This window comes from Gymnoscopelus microlampas (assembly GCF_963454915.1).
Source record: "Gymnoscopelus microlampas genome assembly, chromosome: 11".
Classification (NCBI taxonomy): Eukaryota; Metazoa; Chordata; class Actinopteri; order Myctophiformes; family Myctophidae; genus Gymnoscopelus; species Gymnoscopelus microlampas.
The window spans coordinates 49,731,411-49,753,099 of NC_139948.1; the positions used below are offsets into that span (position 1 = coordinate 49,731,411).

A 21,689-nucleotide genomic window follows, 5' to 3' on the forward strand; every position below is an offset into this window, starting at 1 on the left:
CACAACCCGTCCTCTCGCACGTTGGACGACAAGTAGCTGAAGGACAAGTACGTGTTGTTGGTGGACAAACAGCTCGGCTTTCAACACCCGTAGTCTGTCAGCAAGCCAGGCTTGACATAAAGCCCAGATCAGTGTTGATTTCGTCGACTAAAACTATGACGAAAAATGTTGGTCGACTACCTTTTTTCACTGACGAAAACTAAATAAAAACTAAGCTATGATGACTAAAACTAAGACTAAATATATTGACAATTTCATCAACAAATAAAAACTAGCATATGAGGGACAAGTGGAGAAGAGATCCAGTAGAACTACTGATGCCATCAAGGCCTGCCAAAATATTTTTTATTATGAATGTTTAGTCGACTAAAACTAGACTGAAACTAAAACTTTTCGGATGACTAAAATATGACTAAAACAAAATGAAATTTAATTTAAAAGACTATGACTAAAACTACATCAAAATTTGCTGTCAAAATCAACACTGGCCCAGAGACCCCGGGCTGCACTCAAGCCTGTACGACTGGATACTAGACTGACGAAAAAACACTCCCAGGTGGTTAGAATGGACGACGTCACATCTGACCCCCTGACCCTATATGACTGCACAGCCACTCACAGCTCCAACGTCGTTATCATCAAGTACTCTGACGGCACGGCACCACGGTTATAGGCCAGATTTTCCTACAGGAAGGAGGTCAGGTCAGGTGACTGTCAGTCAGTCTGGTGAAAGGAGAACAACCTCAACGACCTCAACGTAAACAAGACCGAGGAGCTGATCGTGGAAGCCGAGGAGAGAGAGCACGCACACACACACCCATCTTCATCGATGGGAGTTGCAGCTTTTCTTTTATGTGCACCTTATGTCTACTCATGCAGACACACCTGTCACTATGTGGACCTACTGTATACCCAATGTGTTACTGCTTTCCCACCTTACGCTTAACCTCATGTAAGAAGCGGCTTGCTAGCTAGCTCCTCATGCATTAGAAGGAGGCATGAGCTCAGTTCCGGGCTCTCCCTAGGCTGGCAGAGGGAGAGTAGTGCCCAGGATTACGATTAGGCAATTGGCACAGGGTGAAAAAATGGGTTACAAAACCGTGGGATACATTTTTTTTTTAAATCATGCGTATCTGCTGCTCTTATGCTGTAGTGTGTATATATGTAGATATCTTGCTCTTTTTACGTTCCCGTTGACATGCTTATTTAATGTTAGATGTTCTTCTCCCTTAGCCTCGTGTAGCCAGACTATATCACTGCGTGGATATGAGTCTGGTGCTTCTATGAGGACGTTTTTTTTCCCAAGGGGCGGGATCAAAACAATGGCTCTGTATGCAATTGGTTAGACCTACAACCAACTACCAATTACAGTCTCCCATATTTGAATACTGGGCCCTGATTGGTCACCCCAGACTTCGGGAGCAGGAAATGGATTCACAACGGAGCGGTGCCAGACCCAAATCGCTGAGGGCAATTTTTTTTTTGCACTGGAAGATTGGTCTGGTCCCAGGCTACTTCTCCCTGCCTTCCCCTCATTTTTTCCCCATCTCCCTTTCTGGAAAACAACAAAAATGATGGAGCAATTTCAAAATGTCTTTTTTTTTTTTTACAACTGTAAACCAGCGATGTGACAATAAAGCAGATTTTGATTTGATTCTGATTCTGACATCTCTGTGTTGTCACCGCTCTCGTGCCTTACTGGCTCAACCTGCCAGTGAGGAGCCCCCACCGGGAGGATGTAGCACCCCCGTCCTACTCCCCCCCCCTGAACTACCCCCCCCCCCCCCTGCTTACAGACTCCGCCCCAGCCCGTAGGAACCGATAGCTTAGCAATAAATGTACTATTCGCTTGGCTTCCCCTCCCCCGAACATGTATAGACGATCAGCAAAGCCAGAATGCATGGTGTTGGATTCAAACCGTAGACTCTGTGGTGGTGGACAGGTACTTCAAGCCTTACTCTTTCAAAGTTATACATCTCACAATGTTGAGCTTGTAGATCTGCTACTTTTGATGCTTTTGTGTGATGCTGTAGGGTGATCAAGAAGGGCATTCATTTACGAAAAAAAACACAAAAAGTTAGAATATGGAGATAAGAGGTTTCTGCCCCGACAGCAACGATATGCTAGCCTGGAACTGTTGAAGACCCTATTTATAACTATACCTTTCAGGACCCCTTTTGGGGTTCCTGTTGCTATGTACAGTATATAGCAACATTTGTTGTAATTTTTGAATAAATCGTTTTTCAGAAAACTTAGGTCAGGATTTTTTAGGAAGGCGTTTTTAGAACCGGCCTAAGGTCTAAATGGGTTAAGACCGTGAATGCCTCTCTGTAATTTTAATATTTCTTAAAGATATACAAGCTCTTGTAGATCTGCTATTTTTGAAACATCGTGAAAATTATTTAGTTTGAATATATATATATATATATATTTTTTTTAAAGCGAACATTTGTAACTCAAATCTTTGCTTCTGGTGATTCTACAAATGTCTTCTAAATCCTAACAGTTTATTTGAAAAAACTTATGTTGCTATAATATCAGTGGTTCTCAAACTTTTTTCATGTCAAGGACCCACAAAATGATCTGAAAATATGTTGTTCCAGGAACCCCCCCAGAAGCAAAGATTTGAGTCAAAAATGTTCCCTTTGAAAAAAATTAAAATAGAATATTTGCACATATTTTCACGATTTTTCAAAAAATAACAGCCGCGCTATGAGCTTATCTGCTATTTTTGAACAGCCAAAGACATCTAAAAATGACTCTGATGCGTTCCCCGATTGAATGGCTTAAATAACACAGCTTTCCTTTTGTCTTCTCTCGCCCCACAGATACGAGCGCTACAGATCTGGAAGAGCCGCGCAGAACAACGGGGTGAGTTCACTTTCAAAGGATTCTTCCAAACATCTCAGATACAGTATACTGTAGCTGCTACCTTGTTATTTTTTCTCAGTGTATTTTAAATTAACCCATTAAGACCGGGAACGCATCTGTGTAACCACTTTAACCATTATTGTATACTTTGGCTATTCAAAAATAGCAGATCTACAAGCTTGTATATCTTTTTTTTTCTCAAATCTTTGCTTCTGGGGGTCCCTGGAACAGCATATTTTCATATGGGGCTCCACGGCCAAATACATATAATTTTGGGGGTCCTTGATATGAAAAAGTTTGAGAATCACTGATATAGAAACATACGATTTTTCAAAAAACTGTTAGGATTTAGAAGACATTTGTAGAATCCCCCAGAAGCAAAGATTTGAGTTTGAAATGTTCGCTTTAAAACAATATATATATATATATTAAAATATTTGATTTTATATTTTCACGATTTAAATAAAAAATAGCAGATCTACAAGTTCATAGTGCCGCGCTATGAGCTTGTAGATCTGCTATTTTTCTTTTCTTTTGCTTTAATCCACGTGATCATCCAGACACACTGTAGCTGCAGTTCAACATGACTGTGTCCGCCAGTAAACCCGCCAATGTGTCAATGTGTGTCCAGTCCATGGGAACATTTCCTTTTTTACACTGCATGCTGTTTCTTTTTTCTTTCTTTTGGGTCAATATTTACCCCGTGTGCTCTTGTCTGTTTTGTGTGGCGGCCAGCTGATGCAGGCAAGTATGACAGACGTAGTGGGGGGACAGGCGGTCAAAAAGCCCAGCCTGGGGGGGGGGGGCAGTCAGTGAACGCTGGTGACACCCGGATAGATGTTGACACATCATGTCGTAACATTGACTCATGTCAACGTTACGGACCACCGTCTAGTGACACTAGACTAGACGTGCTGCCCCCCCTTCCTCCCCCCCCCCCCATGTCACTTCCAGTCACCAAGCGTCTCTGTATAGAACCAATGTTTTAAAGGGATAGTTCACCCCCAAAAAATATGTTTCACCCCATGGAGACTCATGGATATTTTTTTCGCATTCCTAAGCCAATAATTTGATGACCAGCGGACCGGTATAGGCAGCGGTTCCGGTTGGAGATACAAAGGAGACTCTTGGTGTCTCCTATACCGGAACCGCTGCCGGTCATCAAATTATTGGCTTATAGGAATGTGACAAAAACTAAAAGATATCCATGAATAAAAAAAAATAAAAAAAATGTCATTTTGGGGGTGAACTATCCCTTTAAAAATTATCTCCCTATTCAACACCAGAAATTGTGATCCCAATGTGTTGCCTCCAAATCCCCCCCCCCCTCCCCCCACCCCCTTAGCACTGACCCACAAACTATAGCCAATAGCTCTAGTCTGCTCCAGATTTAGATTTGAGTTACAAATGTTTGCTCAAAAAAACATATATTCAAAGATTTGCACAAACTTTCAAGATTTTTCAAAAATAGCAGATCTACAAGCTCATAGCGCGGCACTCGGTGCCGCGCTATGAGCTTGTATATCTGTTATTTTTGAATAGCCCAAAGATATCTAAAATCTTACCCCCCACCCTCAGTGTGAAGGGTGAACATGTCATATAATTTTCATCATGTTAACCACATGAACCCTAGCATCCCTATTCTAAAAATGCTCACTGTGAGCTTGTAGATCAGCTTTTTGGGGGCGAAGAGATTTAGTGTAGAGGGGAAAAAAAGTAGGGGACCAAGCATAAACCCATGGGGGACCCCGGTAAACGTAAGTATATTTACAGACGGGAGACATCTGAGAGTGGAAAGTCAGTGGAGAATCCAAGCCTGGTCAGGGAGAAAGGGGGCCATTTGGCCAGGTGTGAAATGGTGTAATTTCACACCTGGCAAATCAGACACAACAACCCCAAGGACCCCTGGGGGTCCCCGGACCCCACTTTGAGAACCAACGCTCTAAAAGGCACTGATTTCAGTAGCTGTGTTGTACTCATTCATTCATCAAGTGGTTTATCAATCAGAGTAGAAATGAATGAATGAATGAATAAATAAACGCACCGTTCCTCCCGTTTTTAGATGTTGAGCGAGGCCACGGAGGACAACCTGATAGACCTGGGCCCCGGCTCCCCGGCCGTGGTGACCCGCCGGACCACCGCCAGCCCCCAGCACCACCAACCCACCGCCGCCGCGGTGGCGGGGGCGGTGGGGGCTACGGCCTCCTCCCCCGCCCGGGTCAACCCAGCAGCAGCAGCAGCATCATCCCCGGCCACGCTGTCAACCACCCTGGCTGGACTGGGTAAGGAAGGACCCCCTATTTCAGTCCATTGTCCCATTGAGACATGGAACTGTGTCATTTTTAGATTTGAGCTAAAAAGCATTATTTTACACTTTGGGCTATTCAAAAATAGCAGATATACAAGCTCGTAGCGCGGCACCGAGTGCCGCGCTACGAGCTTGTAGATCTGCTATTTTTGAAAAATCGTGAAAATGTGTGCAAATCTTTGAATATATATATATTTTTAACGCGAACATTTTTAACTCAAATCTTTGCTTCTGGGGGGTCCCTGGAACAAAATATTTTGATGGGGGTCCGCGGCCAAATACTTATCATTTTGGGGGTCCTTGACATGAAAAAGATTGAGCACCACTGATATAGAAACATACGTTTTTCAGAAAACTGTTGGGATTTAGGAGACATGTAGAATCGGCTTCAGGTCTCAAATGGGGAATTCAGTTTTCAGCTTCACCCAGCTGAGGGCTTCTATATGTATAGGAACTCAGCAGGCACTCAAGCATAAGCGCACAAGACGCTGATTTTCTCCCGCTCCATGTTAATGAATGCAGCCGTTCTCATTGGCTGCATGAGGATTTAGGGGGGGTTAAGTGTCTTGCTCGACATATTGCCGGGGCCTAGAATCGAACCTGCGACCTTCTGCTTCCCAGGCAGTGCTCTCTCTCTCTCTCTCTACCCGTTCAGCTGTGGTCGCCCGCCCCCAAGGATAAGAATGTCTGTATCTTCAGTGTGGAGAGAGAGACACAGCATTTAATATCCTGTAATGTATACACATGCTTCATGATGTACTGTATCACACACGCATTCGCACTAGGGCTGGTAAATTCATATTAGAATTTTGAATATTCCTCGAATATGGGGAAAATATGTATATTCGAATATGAAAATTAATATTCTAAGAAAGTTTTTCTTTATAATAATAATAATATACGAATATATTCGAATATCTGCCAATTTTTAAAGGGTCTACACCATGAATTAAAAAAATAATAATAATATTTAATATCATATTGTTTATGTCCCTCAAACGTTTTTCAAAAGGTTTGAGCCTAAATCAAGCCTCAGATATACTCATTCCAACTAACTTCTCTCTGGCTTATAAAGCACTTTCACCTGCAATACCACATTGTCCTGTTTGGCACGGGGCGCTATTGAGCCAGTTTGTATGCATGTTATCTCCTGGTTCTGTGTGGAAAAAGTAAAAAAAAGAAAAGAAAAAAAAAGTTTTTTATTTTTTTTGGTTGGAACTGAAAAACGGGAGGAATTGTTCCCTGAAGTGACGTAGGCAGGGGGAACAAATCTGACGGACTGTTTTCAGACCAATTTACATAAAAAACACAGATAGCCTATGAAAGCCTGCATGCTCGAAGTCAGGTATTTTTTGCAACAGAAGAGAGGTGGGGGAGACCAAAAACACACAAAAATGAAGAAAAATTTCAAATTCATGGTGTAGCCCCTTTAAGACCAATATTCGAATATAATTTCTGAGGAAAGTTACCAGCCCTAATGCGCACTAACGCACACGCACGCACGCAAGCGTGCACGCACGCACGCACGCACGCACGCACGCACGCACGCACGCACGCACGCACGCACGCACGCACGCACGCACGCACACACACACACACACACACACACACAGAGCAGATCAGCCCAGTCTCTGTAGACGGGTAAAGGGCAACAGAGGGTAAAGAGGACTCATAATCTGGCTACTAATTGGAAGGAAGCCCAGTTTCATAACTCACAGTTAATGACCCCCCCCCCCGACCACACACACACACACACACACACACACACACACACACACACACACACACACACACACACACACACACACACACACACACACACACACACCCCTATCGCCTCGCTCTCTGGCCGAGCCTCATAGAGACATTACAGCCTCATTTACTGTATACGGGTTGGCAGTTTGGGGCGGCCGAGGTGAGGCTGAGAGAGAGAGAGAGAGAGAGAGAGAAAGGGAGAGAGAGGGGCCTTCTGGGCATCGGGGGAGGTCACCGGTTCAACCCTCCGCTTGGCCAGTGGTTCTCAAACCTTTTTTTTTATTTCAATGTCCTCCCATAACTCTCAGAGTGTAAGGGTCCATTTAGAACATACATGGGCAACTGGCGGCCCGGGGGCCACATGCGGCCCGCACCTTCACTTAATGCGGCCTGCAGGTTAATATGGGAATACTGATATATTATTGATTTCAGATGTTATGATTCCAAACATGCAAACATGACCCGCTTTAATTACTTCAGTCTATATTAGTAGCTTAATAATCTGAGTTCCCAGAAGTTTTCGCCAGCTCTGGCGAGGAACTTCTGGGCCAGAGCCCTGGTATTTGTGGGCGGGATGTAATTTACGCTCAGAATCTTAGCGGACACGCCTCTTACCAGTCTGAGAGCTGTGCAACTCGTCTAAAAAGTCCGACGAGAGGCAAACAGCAGTACACAACAATGGCGGCCGCAATTTCTCAAGGAGCAATTTCTCAAGGAGAAATTGCTTCCCGTCGCTCCTATTTACATGCAACACCCACTGCATGTGGATCCCATCCCCTTTTCTTCATTGGCTGTTGATTTGAATCACAACGCAGTGGCCGCGCCCCTGCTGTCCAAGCTCCAACGCCCAGACTCCCAGACTAGTAGCTTAATGACTAGTATAAACCTTCTATTGTCTATTTTATGTTAGCGGACACGCCTCTTACCAGTCTGAGAGCTGTGCAACTCGTCTAAAAAGTCCGACGAGAGGCAAACAGCAGTACACAACAATGGCGGCCGCAATTTCTCAAGGAGCAATTTCTCAAGGAGAAATTGCTTCCCGTCGCTCCTATTTACATGCAACACCCACTGCATGTGGATCCCATCCCCTTTTCTTCATTGGCTGTTGATTTGAATCACAACGCAGTGGCCGCGCCCCTGCTGTCCAAGCTCCAACGCCCAGACTCCCAGACTAGTAGCTTAATGACTAGTATAAACCTTCTATTGTCTATTTTATGTCTAATGTATGTGTATTTAACCTCATAAAGTTAACATAAGTATAACTAAATGCATTTGAAATCAGGATTCCAATACAAAAATAGCAAAAAAAGAAAAAATCAGGATTTCAATTAAAAAATAGCAGATCTACAAGCTCAAAACGCGTCGCAGTGCGACGCGTTTTGAGCTTGTAGATCTGCTATTTTTGCTACTTTTGTGTGACATAGTATGGCGAAGTACGGCATTAATTTACCAAAAAAAGTTTAAATACCCGACAGTATATGTAATGTGGCTCCTCTGGAGTGAGTGTGGAATATATAGTGGCCCTCTCCATCATCAAAGTTGCATCACCCCTGTTTTAGAAGAACCCCGAATCCCTGGACCCCACTTTGAGATCCCCCCCCCCCCCATACCCCCAAGCCTCCATGCACTCATATGAGCCATCTGAGCAGCCGTCTGTTGGGTGAAGCCGTAAAAGTAATTTCCCCTCCCCTTGGGCACCAGAAAATACTCAGCTTTGTAGATCTGATCTTTTCCCGTAAGCGACACAGTCGGGCACGGTTACGGAGGCTGTTGTCTTGTCATTGTTTTAAATCAGTGGTTTTAAACCAGTGGTCCGGGGACCACCAGTGGTCCTTGGGGGGGGGGGGGGGGGTACCAGGGGGTCCCCAGCAAAATGAGTTAAAATAGCGTCACAATCATTTTTAACCACTTAGCTTTGGCTATTCAAAAATAGCAGATATACAAGCTCAGCCACGCTATGAGCTTGTAGATCTGCTATTTTTGAAAAATCTTGAAAATGTGTGCATATCTTTGAATATATATCATTTTTAAAGCGAACATTTTTAACTCAAATCTTTGCTTCTGAGGGTCCCTCCCTGGCACAAAACATTTTCAGTTGGGGGTCCGCGGCCAAATGTATATCAATGTAGGGGTCCTTGGCATGAAAAAAGGTTGAAAACCACTGTTTTAAATGACTTACTATATTACTCTTTTTATTGTCTCTTTTCTCTCCCATTCCTCCAGACGTGGGAGCAGACAGTGTGAGCGGCACCCTGGCCAGTCTGTCGGCTCCCGGCCAGAACCGGGACGACTTTGACATGTTCGCCCACACCAGAGGAAGCTCCCTGGCTGACCAGCGCAAGAAGTAGGTGTCTCCATCTCTGCCTGGTACCACCCTAAACCTGGTACCACCCTAAACCTGGTACCACCAGGCCTGGTGCCACCCTAAACCTGGTACCACTCTAAACCTGGTACCACTCTAAACCTGGTACCACTCTAAACCTGGTACCACTCTAAACCTGGTACCACCCTGCCTGGTACCACCGGGCCCTGGGTCCAGTTCTCATACTATGACAAATGCTCCAAAATATTGTCGTGAACATGTTGTCCCCAAAACTGCCAATTTACAAGCTCAGAAGTCTACAGGGCTTTTAACTATTTAACTGCCAGAGTAATAGTGTAATAGTGTTACGCTACTGCCAGCGAAAACGAGCGATTTTATCAACCTTTGAAAAATCATGGAATGTTTTCTGTGATCTGTGATCCCCTCATTACACACACAGGGGTCTCGTAGAATGGGGGGGGGGGGGGGGGGGATATCCAATAGCGGTAATCTGTTCCATAGTTGTGGCAAGTTGAAAATAGCATGTTTTGCCAAAAATATATAGTGTAATACATTTGCCATAGCAGAATTTGACAAATTAATTTGTCCATGGCAGGCAATGAGTTAACCACATAAAGCCCTATAGACTTCATGACTGGGTCTATACTTGGCCTACTCCTTTTTTCCCTCGACCAAATTGATTTGCCGATTATAGGGCTATATCCGATTATATATCGGCTATGGGGATTAGCCGATATACAAGCTTTGTAGATCGCTGAGTGTTGGCCCCATGATATGGACTCTAGAAGTGCTTCAGGAGATATTATCTCCTCAAGTCATGATCTTATCTTGGACATTGTTGATACGACTGTGATCTGTCTGCATCTCAACACTGTGTGTGTGTGTGTGTGTGTGTGTGTGTGTGTGTGTGTGTGTGTGTGTGTGTGTGTGTGTGTGTGTGTGTGTGTGTGTGTGTGTGTGTGTGTGTGTGTGTGTGTGTGTGTGTGTGTGCGTGTGCGTGTGTAGTGTAAAATACGAGGATCCTCAGGCTCTGGGAAGCTTGGCCTCTGCGTTGGATGTCAGGCAACACAACACTGGAGGGGTGAGTACACCAATGCATGCTGGGAGTTGTAGTATATATATATATATGTGTATATATGTATACAGTATATCATTGCTGTCGGGCAGAAACCTCATATCTCCATATGTTATGGTTTCTTTTAGTAAATGAATGCTGTTCTTTGTCATAAAAGAGTGTCAGAGGGAATAGTTCAAACAGCACATCTAGAGGCTCACAGCAGCTTGTACTGTAGATCAGATATTATATTATATTTGTTTATATTCAATAATAAAAAAGGGTTTCCATCTGACAGCGACGATAACAGTGTGGCTTTCCTGCTCCAGTCTGCATGTGACAGTCTGCAGTCTGCTGTGGAGTGACATCACATGTGTCACTTCTGTCACATGCAGACTGACTGACTAAAATGTGTTTTTAACTCATTCACTGCCTGACTTATTTCTGGCCGCGTTTGCCCACTGCCAAGATTTTTCATTGAAAAAAAAAGTACTCAGGAGCCGAGATACAGAATTTCTAAGTTTAAAGTTAACAAGGAAGTGGATGGGAGTCTAGATCTTCGAAAAATCATATCTCCTTGGTCTTTGGTAAACATATTTTTTTTTTAAGTCGTTTTAGTCGTTCTAGGCAGGGAATGAGTTAAACAGGTCTTTGATCTATACCACAGTCACATAGTTGTTATAAACCACACTCAGTCACACCGCTGCCAGTGGGGTTTGTGGAACAGGAATTAAAATGTGATTCAAGATAAGTTCCTACAAGCCCTGCCTTCCAGTCCGTGTCCTCAGTGCACCTTCCAAAGAATGTACTGTACTGTACACACCTATAATCTATCTCACACAGGCTTCTGTGATCTGAATGTACACTATTATACAATACAGTACACACACACACACACACACACACACACACACACACACACACACACACACACACACACACACACACACACACACACACACACACACACACACACACACACACACACACAGCCCCGGGTGTATTAAACACACACCGGGCGGGCGGGGCGGGGTGCCAGATATCCTCATGTGACCTTATCTATCTATCTAGTTCCTCACCTTCCTTAACCCTTAGGAGTTTTTTTTTCTGTTTCATTTTTTTCTTCTCCTCGTTATGTTTATCATTATGGAATGAACCCCTCCCACTTTCTCTCCACCACCCCCCCCCCCCCCGCCTTTCCTACTCCCATCCCTCTTCTAGCTTCACTTTCATATTTGACTTCTCTCTCTCTGTCTGTCTCTCTTTCTCTCTCTATCTTTCTCTCTCTCTCTCTCTCTCTCTCTCTCTCTGTCTCTCTCTGTCTCTCTCCCTCTCTCTCTCTCTCTCTCTCTTCTACACTGTGTTGTGTTGGGGGCGGGGCGTTCTGTGGTCATGTGACTCGTCAGCTGGTGAGGGTTATAGGGGATGAAACGATCCCGGCAGATCAGGAGCTGCCCATAGACAGCTGGCTTATCACCCAAGGAATGGTGAGGACGTACCGACATTACTCCGTGTCCCCCCCCCCGCACCCCCCCACCCCCCCCCCTGCGTCAGTCCACCACGGTCTCATGGACCTTCTTCTCCCTTATTGTCGCCCCTTTCTCTCTCTCACGTCATCCGTAACAACAACCCGACGCATCCATCCCTCCATCCATCCATGCTCCATGACTGTTGAACTTGGAACCCGCGCTGCAGCCCCCCAACAGACAGCAGGCAGGGACCGTGAGGGCTTTAGTCAGAAGACATTCTAGTGCAGTGGTTTGTCAAACGAGTCAAAATCTCAAGGTTAGAGCCATATTTGTCTCCGCCAGAGGTTGAGAGTATGTTTTCGTCTCCGTCCTTCCTTGTGTCCGCCAAGCTAACTTTGGTCAAGCTTCACGTGACACGTGACAATATGTTGAAAGGGTGTGCTTTGATTGGCTAGCGAGACGCATGATGAAATAGAGACCTATAAATAGGTGTGTCACTTCAAAAAATAATGTATATTTTTTGAAGTGAGGTAAGACAGGATTAATCCGGAACCGTACTGGCGGAGACCTGTGCTCCGAGGAGCACATTTTCTAGTACTACTGATGTAGTACATTAAAATAATCATAACCTTTTGTATACTGTAGTGTTATACGCTGAAGAAGGCTTGGCGCTGAAACACGTCTGTGTATGCCGGTGCCTTATTACTAATGTTATTATTTTTTTGTAATTTTTTACTTATTACTTATGTTTTTTTATTCCTAAACTAGACTCACGGCCCATCGTTTGGCAACCACTGCACTAGTGTGTGTGTCTCTTTCTGTTTCTGTGGAACAACAGTGCTGTGACTTGGCCACATGACGATATTTTTCTACCTAAAGAGACGTGGATGTTTTAATGACTCCACCCTCCCCTCTGCTGCCTGTTGGTTCTCCCATTCATTCATCCATCCATCCATCCCCGTAAATCTCTCCATCCATTCCTCTCCTCCGCCATGGACAGAGAGACAAGCGTGGGCCAGTTGTGTGCGGGCGGGCTTCCATTCAGTCAAACGTAACTCTTGTAACAAGTCACACACTAATATCTATGGAGGGGTGCTGCTGATACTCCAGCTACACAGCAGGTTTTAAACGTTTAAACATGTGTACATGTCGTGCAGCGTTTAAACGTAGTGATAACTTACAGCAGTGGTTCTCAACCGGTGGTCCGGGGTTCCAGGTGGTCCCCAGCTATAAATGATGGAGGGTTGGTAACCAAATGGACCCTTATTGGGTAGATCTTTAACTCTTGAGAGCGTAAAATGAAACCAAATGGACCCTTACGGGTCCATTTGGTTTCATTTTACGCTCTCAAGAGTTAAATGATTGTTAAACATCTGTATTGCTTAATTTACAAGAAGTCTACACAATTAGAGAATGTAGAATTGTTATTTTCGATCAACGTTTGCCTGTTTATCTCTCCTATCGTACCAACATCAATACAGCATGGATGGAATCGTATCCAGCGACAACAAAATATTGTTGGGTCTGAGAGGCTATAAATCTCATGAAACGGTGGTTCCGTGGCTCAAATGCCGAATAAATAATGGACCTTGATATGAAAAGGGTTGAAAACCACTGACTTACTGTACCATCCAAACAGTAAAACATACTGTCGCTGTTGAACGGTTGGTTTCTGCACGTTTGGAGACTTCTGTGTGGCCATGAGTATCTTTTGTTATTTATCCTCTTGTCTCGATCACTCTAACAGCCAGTAGTGAAAAACTAGAGTTAAATAATTGACTAGATGTGTTGTTTTTGTGCGACTAGCCCCGGCGGCCTTCGAGTCCTAACAGGTTGTAGTGAATTAATCAACTAACAGATGCACCATCTCAAAGTAATATATCTTTTTTTGTGTTAACTTTTGAACGTAGAAAACATAAGTTATGGCGGGCGGTCTGTGATGAACTTTTAAACGGTATATCGACGACACAGTGACTCCTTCCGTTCCCCTTCACACAGCCTCTGTTGTTTCTTTTTTCTTGTTCTCCATGGGTGACTTTGAAACTCCTGTGACCTGCTTTACACTTCCTGACCTGCCTTACTTCCGAAACTGCGGCAGAGACTGTGCTCTCACGGGGAAACTCCCAGCAGCGGTGCTGGTTTATATTATATCAAACCAGGGCCTTTATTCAGGAAGAGGCTTCTGTTCTCTCAATAGCACTTTGATGTGGGCTCAGCATCACCTGAGTGTGTGTGTGGCCTGTGATTTGTTTTGTTCCACGGGCCAAACAAAAGCACTCTGCATGACCTCTCTGTCCTGGTCAACAGAAAGCATGCAGCTAACTTTGACTGTTGTTTATTCACCCTAAATGAACTGAATGAACCCGGAAACACTTTAATTAACCCATTTAGACCAGGGGAAGAATCTGTGTCATTTTTAGATTTCTTTGGCTATTCACAATTAGCAGATATACTACGAGCTTGTAGATCTGCTATTTTATTTTATTTTTAATATTTGTGCAAATCTTTGAATACATATATTTTTTAAGATTTTTAACTCAAATGTTTGCTTCTGGGGATTCTACAAAATGTCTTCTAAATCCTAAGAGTTTTCTGAAAAAAATATATGTTTCTATGTCAGTGGTCCTCAAAAGTTTTCATGTCAAGGACCCCCAAAATGATATGTATTTGGCCATGGACCCCCATCTCAAAATATTTTGTTCCAGGGACCCTCAGAAGCAAAGATTTGAGTTAAATATTTTTGCTTATATACAATATATATATATTCAAAGATTTGCACCAATTTTTCAAAAATAGCAGATCTACAAGCTCGTATATCTACAAGCTTGTATATCTGCTATTTTCGAATAGCCAAAGAAATCTAAAATGACACAGATGTGTTCCCGGTCTTAATGGGTTAAATAAAGGTCGGGTCTATAATGCATTAATAATCACATGTATAATGCATCATAGTGCACTTATAAGGCTGGTGAAGTATTTGGGTGCTGGTCATAATAAGAAATATACCCTCAGTGGAACAGCATATTTTAACTACCATAACTTAGTCACTTACAAAGTGTCTTTGTTATAAGTTGTTATGCAACATGTATAACAAGTGTTATGAAGCCTTATAAGTGCCATTAAAACGTATTATAAATGTGATTATAATACATCAAAGACCTGACCTTTTAAGTAAAGTGTTACCATGAACCCTTTGGTACTCCATATTTTAAAAAGAGTATCTTTTTAATTGGCAAACAAGGCCACGTGAAAACCCTGGTTGAAAACGACTATTATTTGGCATCAATTTAAGTTTTCACTTAATCCAGATAAACACATGGTAATACATCAAATGCATAGAGACAGTGTAGTGCCTCAGTAATCTAGGTAAACCAAGAACCTAGCATCAGGCTAAACCATACATGGGCAACTGGCGGCCCGGGGGCCACATGCGGCCCCCACCTTCACTTAATGCGGCCCGCATGGTTAATATAGGAATACTGATATATTATTGATTTCAGCCGTTACAATTCCAAACATGCAAACATGACCCGCTTTAATTACTTTCAGTCTATATTATAGTAGCTTAATGACTAGTATTCAAATTATATTGTCTTTTTTATGTCCATGTATTTGTATTTAAGTTCATAAAGTTAACATAACTAAACGCATTTGAAATTAAATAAAAATGTTACTTTTCAGGATTCTAATTCAAAAATAGCAAAAAAAATAAATCTGGATTCCAATTCAAAAATAGCAAAAATAGCCGATCTACAAGCTCAAAACGTGTCGCACTGCGACTCATTTTGAGCTTATAGAGCTGCTACTTTTGTGTGACATAGAATGGCCCGACAGTATATGCAATGTGGCTCCTCTGGAGTGAGTGTGGAAATATAGTGGCCCTCTCCATCATCAAAGCTGCATCACCCCTGGGCTAAACAATATATTATAAAAGAAAACAGACTCTTTGACTTTGAAAATCGCATGACAACGGTGACTGAACATCCTGAGCCCCCCGTGTGACCCCCCCCCCCCCCCCCCCCAACACCTAGCTCATATACACAGTCACACACACATATCTCCATCCATTCTGACATGACCGCCTCATCGTCACAGTCACTGCATGCCATGCAGCGATGTTCGCGTGTGCTCCGTGTGTGCGTGTGCATGTGTGTGTGTGTGTGTGTGCGTGTGTGCGTGTTCATGCGTGTGCGCGTGCGCGTGTGTGTGTGTGTGTGTGTGTGTGTGGGTGGGTGGGTGGGTGTGTGCGTGTGTGCGCGTGCGTGTGCGTGTGTGTGTGTACTTGTATTACTAAATTTGTGTGGGCCAATTGTCCCCACAAGTCTACTAGAATTTGAGATACAGATTAGGAAAATATTCTGGTTAGGATTTGACATTTAGAGGTTAGGTGTAGGGGTTGATTTATACCTTACTGTAGTTGTGTGCTGGTGTCGTGAAAATAGCCGATTTGCTATTTTCACAACATGAAAAAAATGGCATTCATAAAATCCGGCGTCATAAAATGTCCGCACAAGTATAGCAATACAAACCTGTGTGTGTGTGTGTGTGTGTGTGTGTGTGTGTGTGTGAGAGAGAGAGAGTGTGTTTGCCCTGGTCCTCAAGGGGTCCCTGTGTTTTTCAACTTCTCCCTCGCCAATCAATCTCCTAATCATGTTCAAGCCATTTGCTAATTAGCTAACGATGTGGGATAATTTGCAGCGTCGGCGGGCGAGTGACATTGGCCAGCAGCAGCTGCTGAAGCCGTGTCGATGCCACAGGCTTTAATGAGCAACAACACACGACCTGGGAACCAAACGCAGCGTTCTGGACGCTCAGCTGAGCTGAGCGGATCCACCCAACGAGACGGAAAGCTTGTGAGCGCAGGGGCTCGTGGTGGGAAGGGACCACGTGTCTGTCTGCTTATTGCGTGTGTGTGTGTGTGTTTGTATTTGCGTGTGTGTGTGTGTGTGTACCAGTGTTGATTTCGTCGACTAAAACTATGACGAAAAATGTTGGTCGACTACCTTTTTTCACTGACGAAAACTAAATAAAAACTCAATAAGAACTAAGCTACGATGACTAAAACTAAGACTAAATATATTGACAATTTCGTCAACAGATAAAAACTAGACTAAAATGTTAGTGAGGGACTAGTGGAGAAGAGATCCAGTAGAACTAAAAGACAAGTCATTTTATGTTTGGTTGCGCTGGGGTGTTGCGCTCTGAAAATAGCAGATCTACAAGCTCACAACGCGTCGCGCTGCGACGCGTTGTGGGCTTGTAGATCGGCTATTTTCAGCATGCAACCAAGTGTAAAATCAGCCGTCAAGGCACCGCCAATATACATTATAGTCGACTAAATCAACTGTAGATTTAGTCGACTATAATCTTAGAATATTTAGTCGACTAAAACTAGACAAAAATGTAAACTTTTCAGATGACTAAAATATTGACTAAAACTAAATGGAATTTCATTCAAAAGACTATGACTAAAACTAAATCAAAATTTGCTGATAAAATCAACACTGGTGTGTGCTAGGGCTGGGCGATATCGAAAATAATCTAATGTCACAGTCACAGAGTAGTACCTCAATATTGATATTGTGACAATATCAATTGCCTTAAAAAAAAACCACAAAGTTTCCAAAAATTGCAGATCTACAAGCTCACAACGCAGTGTAGATATTCTATTTTCGCAAATGTTATAATATAAGGCTTAAGGCATGGGTTTCCAACTGATTATGAACCAGGGACCACCACCCTGACTAAGAATCAACCTGGGGACCACTGTTGTGTTGGGAGGAGGGATATGGGCGTGGTGTGGGGGGAAAAGCTTGAAATTAAATAATGACTGTTAAGGCCTTAATTGAATTTGTTAATTCGAGGTGAATTAAATCAAGCCCTTAACAGTCATTATTTAACTGAGATATGCTAGTGGTCCAGAGCTCAGAAAAGATTGAGAACCACTTATCCATTCCTTTCCCATGGTTGCCCTTATTCTGTTCTCTTAACCCTCCATATTAAACTCATGTTAACTGATTCATTGCAACATATGTATGAGCAAGCAGACACATGTGATTGATATGGGCACATTTCCTACTAATGATGACTCAACCAGGTAAACCGGTACAGTTTCCCTTGAAATTCTAACTCCCGTTTCTGTGGAAGTTCTTGAAATCCAAAGTAACTGACAACATTTATGCGTCAGCATACATACATCATACTGTTTCTCAACTAGTGGTTGATAAAATAAAATATAGTACAAATCTTCACTTTCCTACATTACTAAATGCATGGTCAGGGACCACATGCAATGCCTTCACGGACCACCAGTTGAAAACCCATGGGATAAAAACCTTAAGGGATTAAAACCAGGAAAAGACAACACCTATGCCAGGTCACAATATTACGAAATACAAAATCCCAAACGATATCTAGTCTCATATCATGATATCGATGTAATATTGATTTAATATCGATATATTTCCCAGCCCTAGTTTGTGTGTGTGTGTGTGTGTGTGTGTGTGTGTGTGTGTGTGTGTGTGTGTGTGTGGTGTGTGTGCGCGTGCGTGCGTGCGTGCGTACATGTGCGTGTGTGTGTGTGTGTGTGTGTGTGGGCACAGCAAAGTGTTTTCTTTTTGCCTTTAGCTTGTTTTGATTGCTTTGCTTTCTCTGATTCTCTTTGGTTTTCTTGTTTGTCATCCTCCTCTTTCTGAGCTTCTGGTGATTATTGTTTTTATGTTGTGTTGTTTGTTGTTTTTTTTGGATGGCGGGTTTGGGTGTGGTTCTGTTGTGCGTGTGTGTGTGTGTGTGTGTGTGTGTGTGTGTGTGTGTGTGTGTGTGTGTGTGTGTGTGTGTGTGTGTGTGTGTGTGTGTGTGTGTGTGTGTGTGTGTGTGTGTGTGTGTGCGTGTGGCTTTGCGGTGGTCCCCTGGTGTTCCATGCTCCATAGATCCCAGTATTGCAGTCCTCTGTCATGGATGACATAGAGGAGTGGCTCTGTACTGATGTGGTGAGAATTCTTTACCTTGATTTAACTTGATTTATAACTTTACCTTCTCTCTCTCTCTCTTTCTCTCTCTCTGTCTCTCTCTCTCTCTCTCTCTCTCTCTCTCTCTCTCTCAGGGATGCACAATATTGACATTTTTACAGATTACTGTACTTGCCTAGTCAAATCCACTGATATCAATACCAATATTCCAATACAAGTCTCCAGTAGGGCTTACCTTAGCTCCGTTATACACTAACTGATTCAACCTTTGCGCAAAATTCCTTTTCAGTTCAAGGAAACGCTATTTGGAACAATCTGCCCTCTGATACAAGAGGGTGTCCAACCTTAATGTTTTAAGGTCAAACCAAAAGAAATGGATCATGGACAATCAAACTTGTGAACATTTTTAAATAGGCTAAAATGTAGGTTTCTCTAGTGTTCTTGGGTGTCCTTATATTTTAGGTAAAAACTAGGCCTTTTTTTGTATGGGGACTATGAATGGAAATGAGCATTCTCGCTAAATCTGGTGTATTTACACTACATTTTATATGTAATGTTCATTAATATGCACTGTTCCGTCCAAATAAACGTATACATTAATAAATACATAAATAAATAAATACATTCTGGGTGCAGATGCAGACATAAAAAAAAGATGTATTAGGCCTACTGATTAGTTCAATAACTTTTATTTTTACTTTACATTTTTTCAACTTGTTTGCTTTTATGAAAGCTTTCCCCACAAAACACTGATTGAATTTGCAGCCTCATCACAAAAATATATATTTTTTCAACCATTAAATTATAATAAAATTAAATATAGCCAAAAAAAATCAGAACAATTTGTCGAATACCGAATTTACCGATGTTGCCTTTTAGTTTTAAAGTATACGATACGACATGATGAACGACTTATCATGCATCCCTACTCTCTCTCTCTCTCTCTCTCTCTCTCTCTCTCTCCTTCTTCTTCTTCTTCTCTTTGGGGTTTTTTGTTTGTTTGTGTTCCTTTAACACCACATTGTCATCCCTACCCATCCTCTCATTATAACTGGATAGATTCTCCTTATAGTTTCCCATAAAGTTTACCATTTCTGTCTTCTTATCTAACCTCCTTCCACCAATCAACTCACCATGATAACAGTGTGCGGTGTGTGTGTGTGTGTGTGTGTGTGTGTGTGTGTGATGTTTAGATCACGTATACTTACAGCATAGCGCTAACAACAGTCTAGCAGGGCTAATAATAGGAATGACGTGGTCATTCATTTATTCTGCATGCAAAGAGGTGGTTGATGTACAAATAGCGCAGAGGGAGGGCCTCCTGTTGTGTGTGAACCTGTGTGGGAAATGTACTGTGATGTGTTGGACAGATCATTTCTGAGGAAAGTTGACACTAGTCACCAGTGACTTTATAACTTTGTTTTGGTTTGTGTGGGTAATGAATCCATTAAGACCGGGAACTCATCTGTGTCATTTTAAGATTTCTTTGGCTATTCCAAAATAGCGGATATGCAAATCTTTTAATATATATGTGTTAAAGCGAACATTTTTTACTCCGATCTGTGCTTCTTGTTGTCCCTGGTACAACATATATTGAGATGGGGGTCCGTGGCCAAATATATATCATTTTTGGGTGGTCCTTAACATGAAAAAAGTTTGAGAACCACTGATAGTATAGCAACATACGTTTCTTTTTCAAAAAACTGTTAAGACATTTGTAGAATCCTCCCGGAAGCAAAGATTTGAGTTGTTTGCTTTAAAAAGATATATATTAAAAGATTTGCAAAAATGCTGTTTAAAAAAATAGCAGATATGAGCTTGTATATCTGCTGTTTTTTTAACAGCCCGAAGAAATCTGAAATGACACTGATGCGTTCCCGGTCTTAATAGGTTAACAGGTGCTTGAGTTATGTATGGTATGTGAAACACAATATCCTCGCTGTCGGACAGAAACCTCTTATCTCCATATTCGAACTTGTTGAGTTTTTTTTCTTAAATTAACGCCCTACTTGATCATACTACAGCGTCACACAAAAGCATCAAAGGCAGCAGCTACTTTTGCTATTTTTGAATTCAAATCCTTTTTCAAAGTTTCAAAATTCAAAGTTTTGGGCATATGAGGTTTCCACTCGACAGAGACGATACATATTGCATGTTATTCACTCACAGTGGTGACTCCTAAACGCGAGCCAATCAGAGGGTACGGATAATCTCTCTAAGGTGCAACTCCTTCCAATGACAGCCCTGTCCGTGAGAGAGAAAATGATTATGATTGTAACTTAACGACAAATAACTCAATAAACGGCATAGTATTACCGACCTTTTCGCCTAAATTACTCATACACAGGATGATGAGGGATGATGAAAGGAGCGTTCTGCTCAAACACACTTCACATATTATACTGTACACCTGGCGACTTGCAGGTAACGCAGGTGCAAAACATGGCGAAAGAATGTGAACTTGTAGAATTCGTCACTTCACCAAGTCTCTTGGCAAAGTTTCTCACAACAAACTTCTGTCAATTGAAGGAAATTGCGCCTAATTAGAGTCAGGTTATAGCGCTCCCTTGTGGTTAAGGTGACTCCACGCTAACCGAACCGTTTGAGAATCAGACTGACCACTTGTTCTTTTTGTCTCAATAGAAAGGTGACGGCGCTGAGGAAGGGGTGACCAGTGAAGGTATGGTGGAACCATTGTGGCTTTAAAGAAAAAATGCTTTTTTCCTATTGATTTGTCACCCCATGGAGACTTGAATTCATGGATATTTTGATGACCAGCGGACTGGTTGGCAGCGGTTCCGGTAGAGACACAAAGGAGACATCAAATTATTGGCTTAGGAATGCGACAAAAACAAAAAAAAATATCCACGAATTCAAGTCTCCATGGGGGGTGACTAATCCATAGGAAAAAAGTCATTTTGGGGGTGAACTATCCCTTTAA

At 42.6% G+C, this 21,689-nt stretch overlaps 1 protein-coding gene across 4 annotated transcripts in view; it reads left to right on the forward strand.

The window, feature by feature from the left end:
• The window catches only part of tom1l2a (target of myb1 like 2 membrane trafficking protein a), an 86,032-nt gene that overhangs the window by 61,425 nt on the left and 2,918 nt on the right, over window positions 1-21,689 (forward strand). The window contains exons 9-15 of one of the 4 annotated variants that reach the window (XM_084071170.1): window positions 2,829-2,871; window positions 4,934-5,153; window positions 9,158-9,278; window positions 10,263-10,338; window positions 11,718-11,798; window positions 18,710-18,769; window positions 21,392-21,428. In XM_084071170.1, coding sequence (XP_083927296.1) covers window positions 2,829-2,871; window positions 4,934-5,153; window positions 9,158-9,278; window positions 10,263-10,338; window positions 11,718-11,798; window positions 18,710-18,769; window positions 21,392-21,428 — 638 coding nt within the window. Of the gene's footprint in view, window positions 1-2,828; window positions 2,872-4,933; window positions 5,154-9,157; window positions 9,279-10,262; window positions 10,339-11,532; window positions 11,590-11,717; window positions 11,799-18,709; window positions 18,770-21,391; window positions 21,429-21,689 lie in introns of those variants that run through there. The other 3 variants (XM_084071171.1, XM_084071172.1, XM_084071173.1) reach the window with 3 other exon arrangements.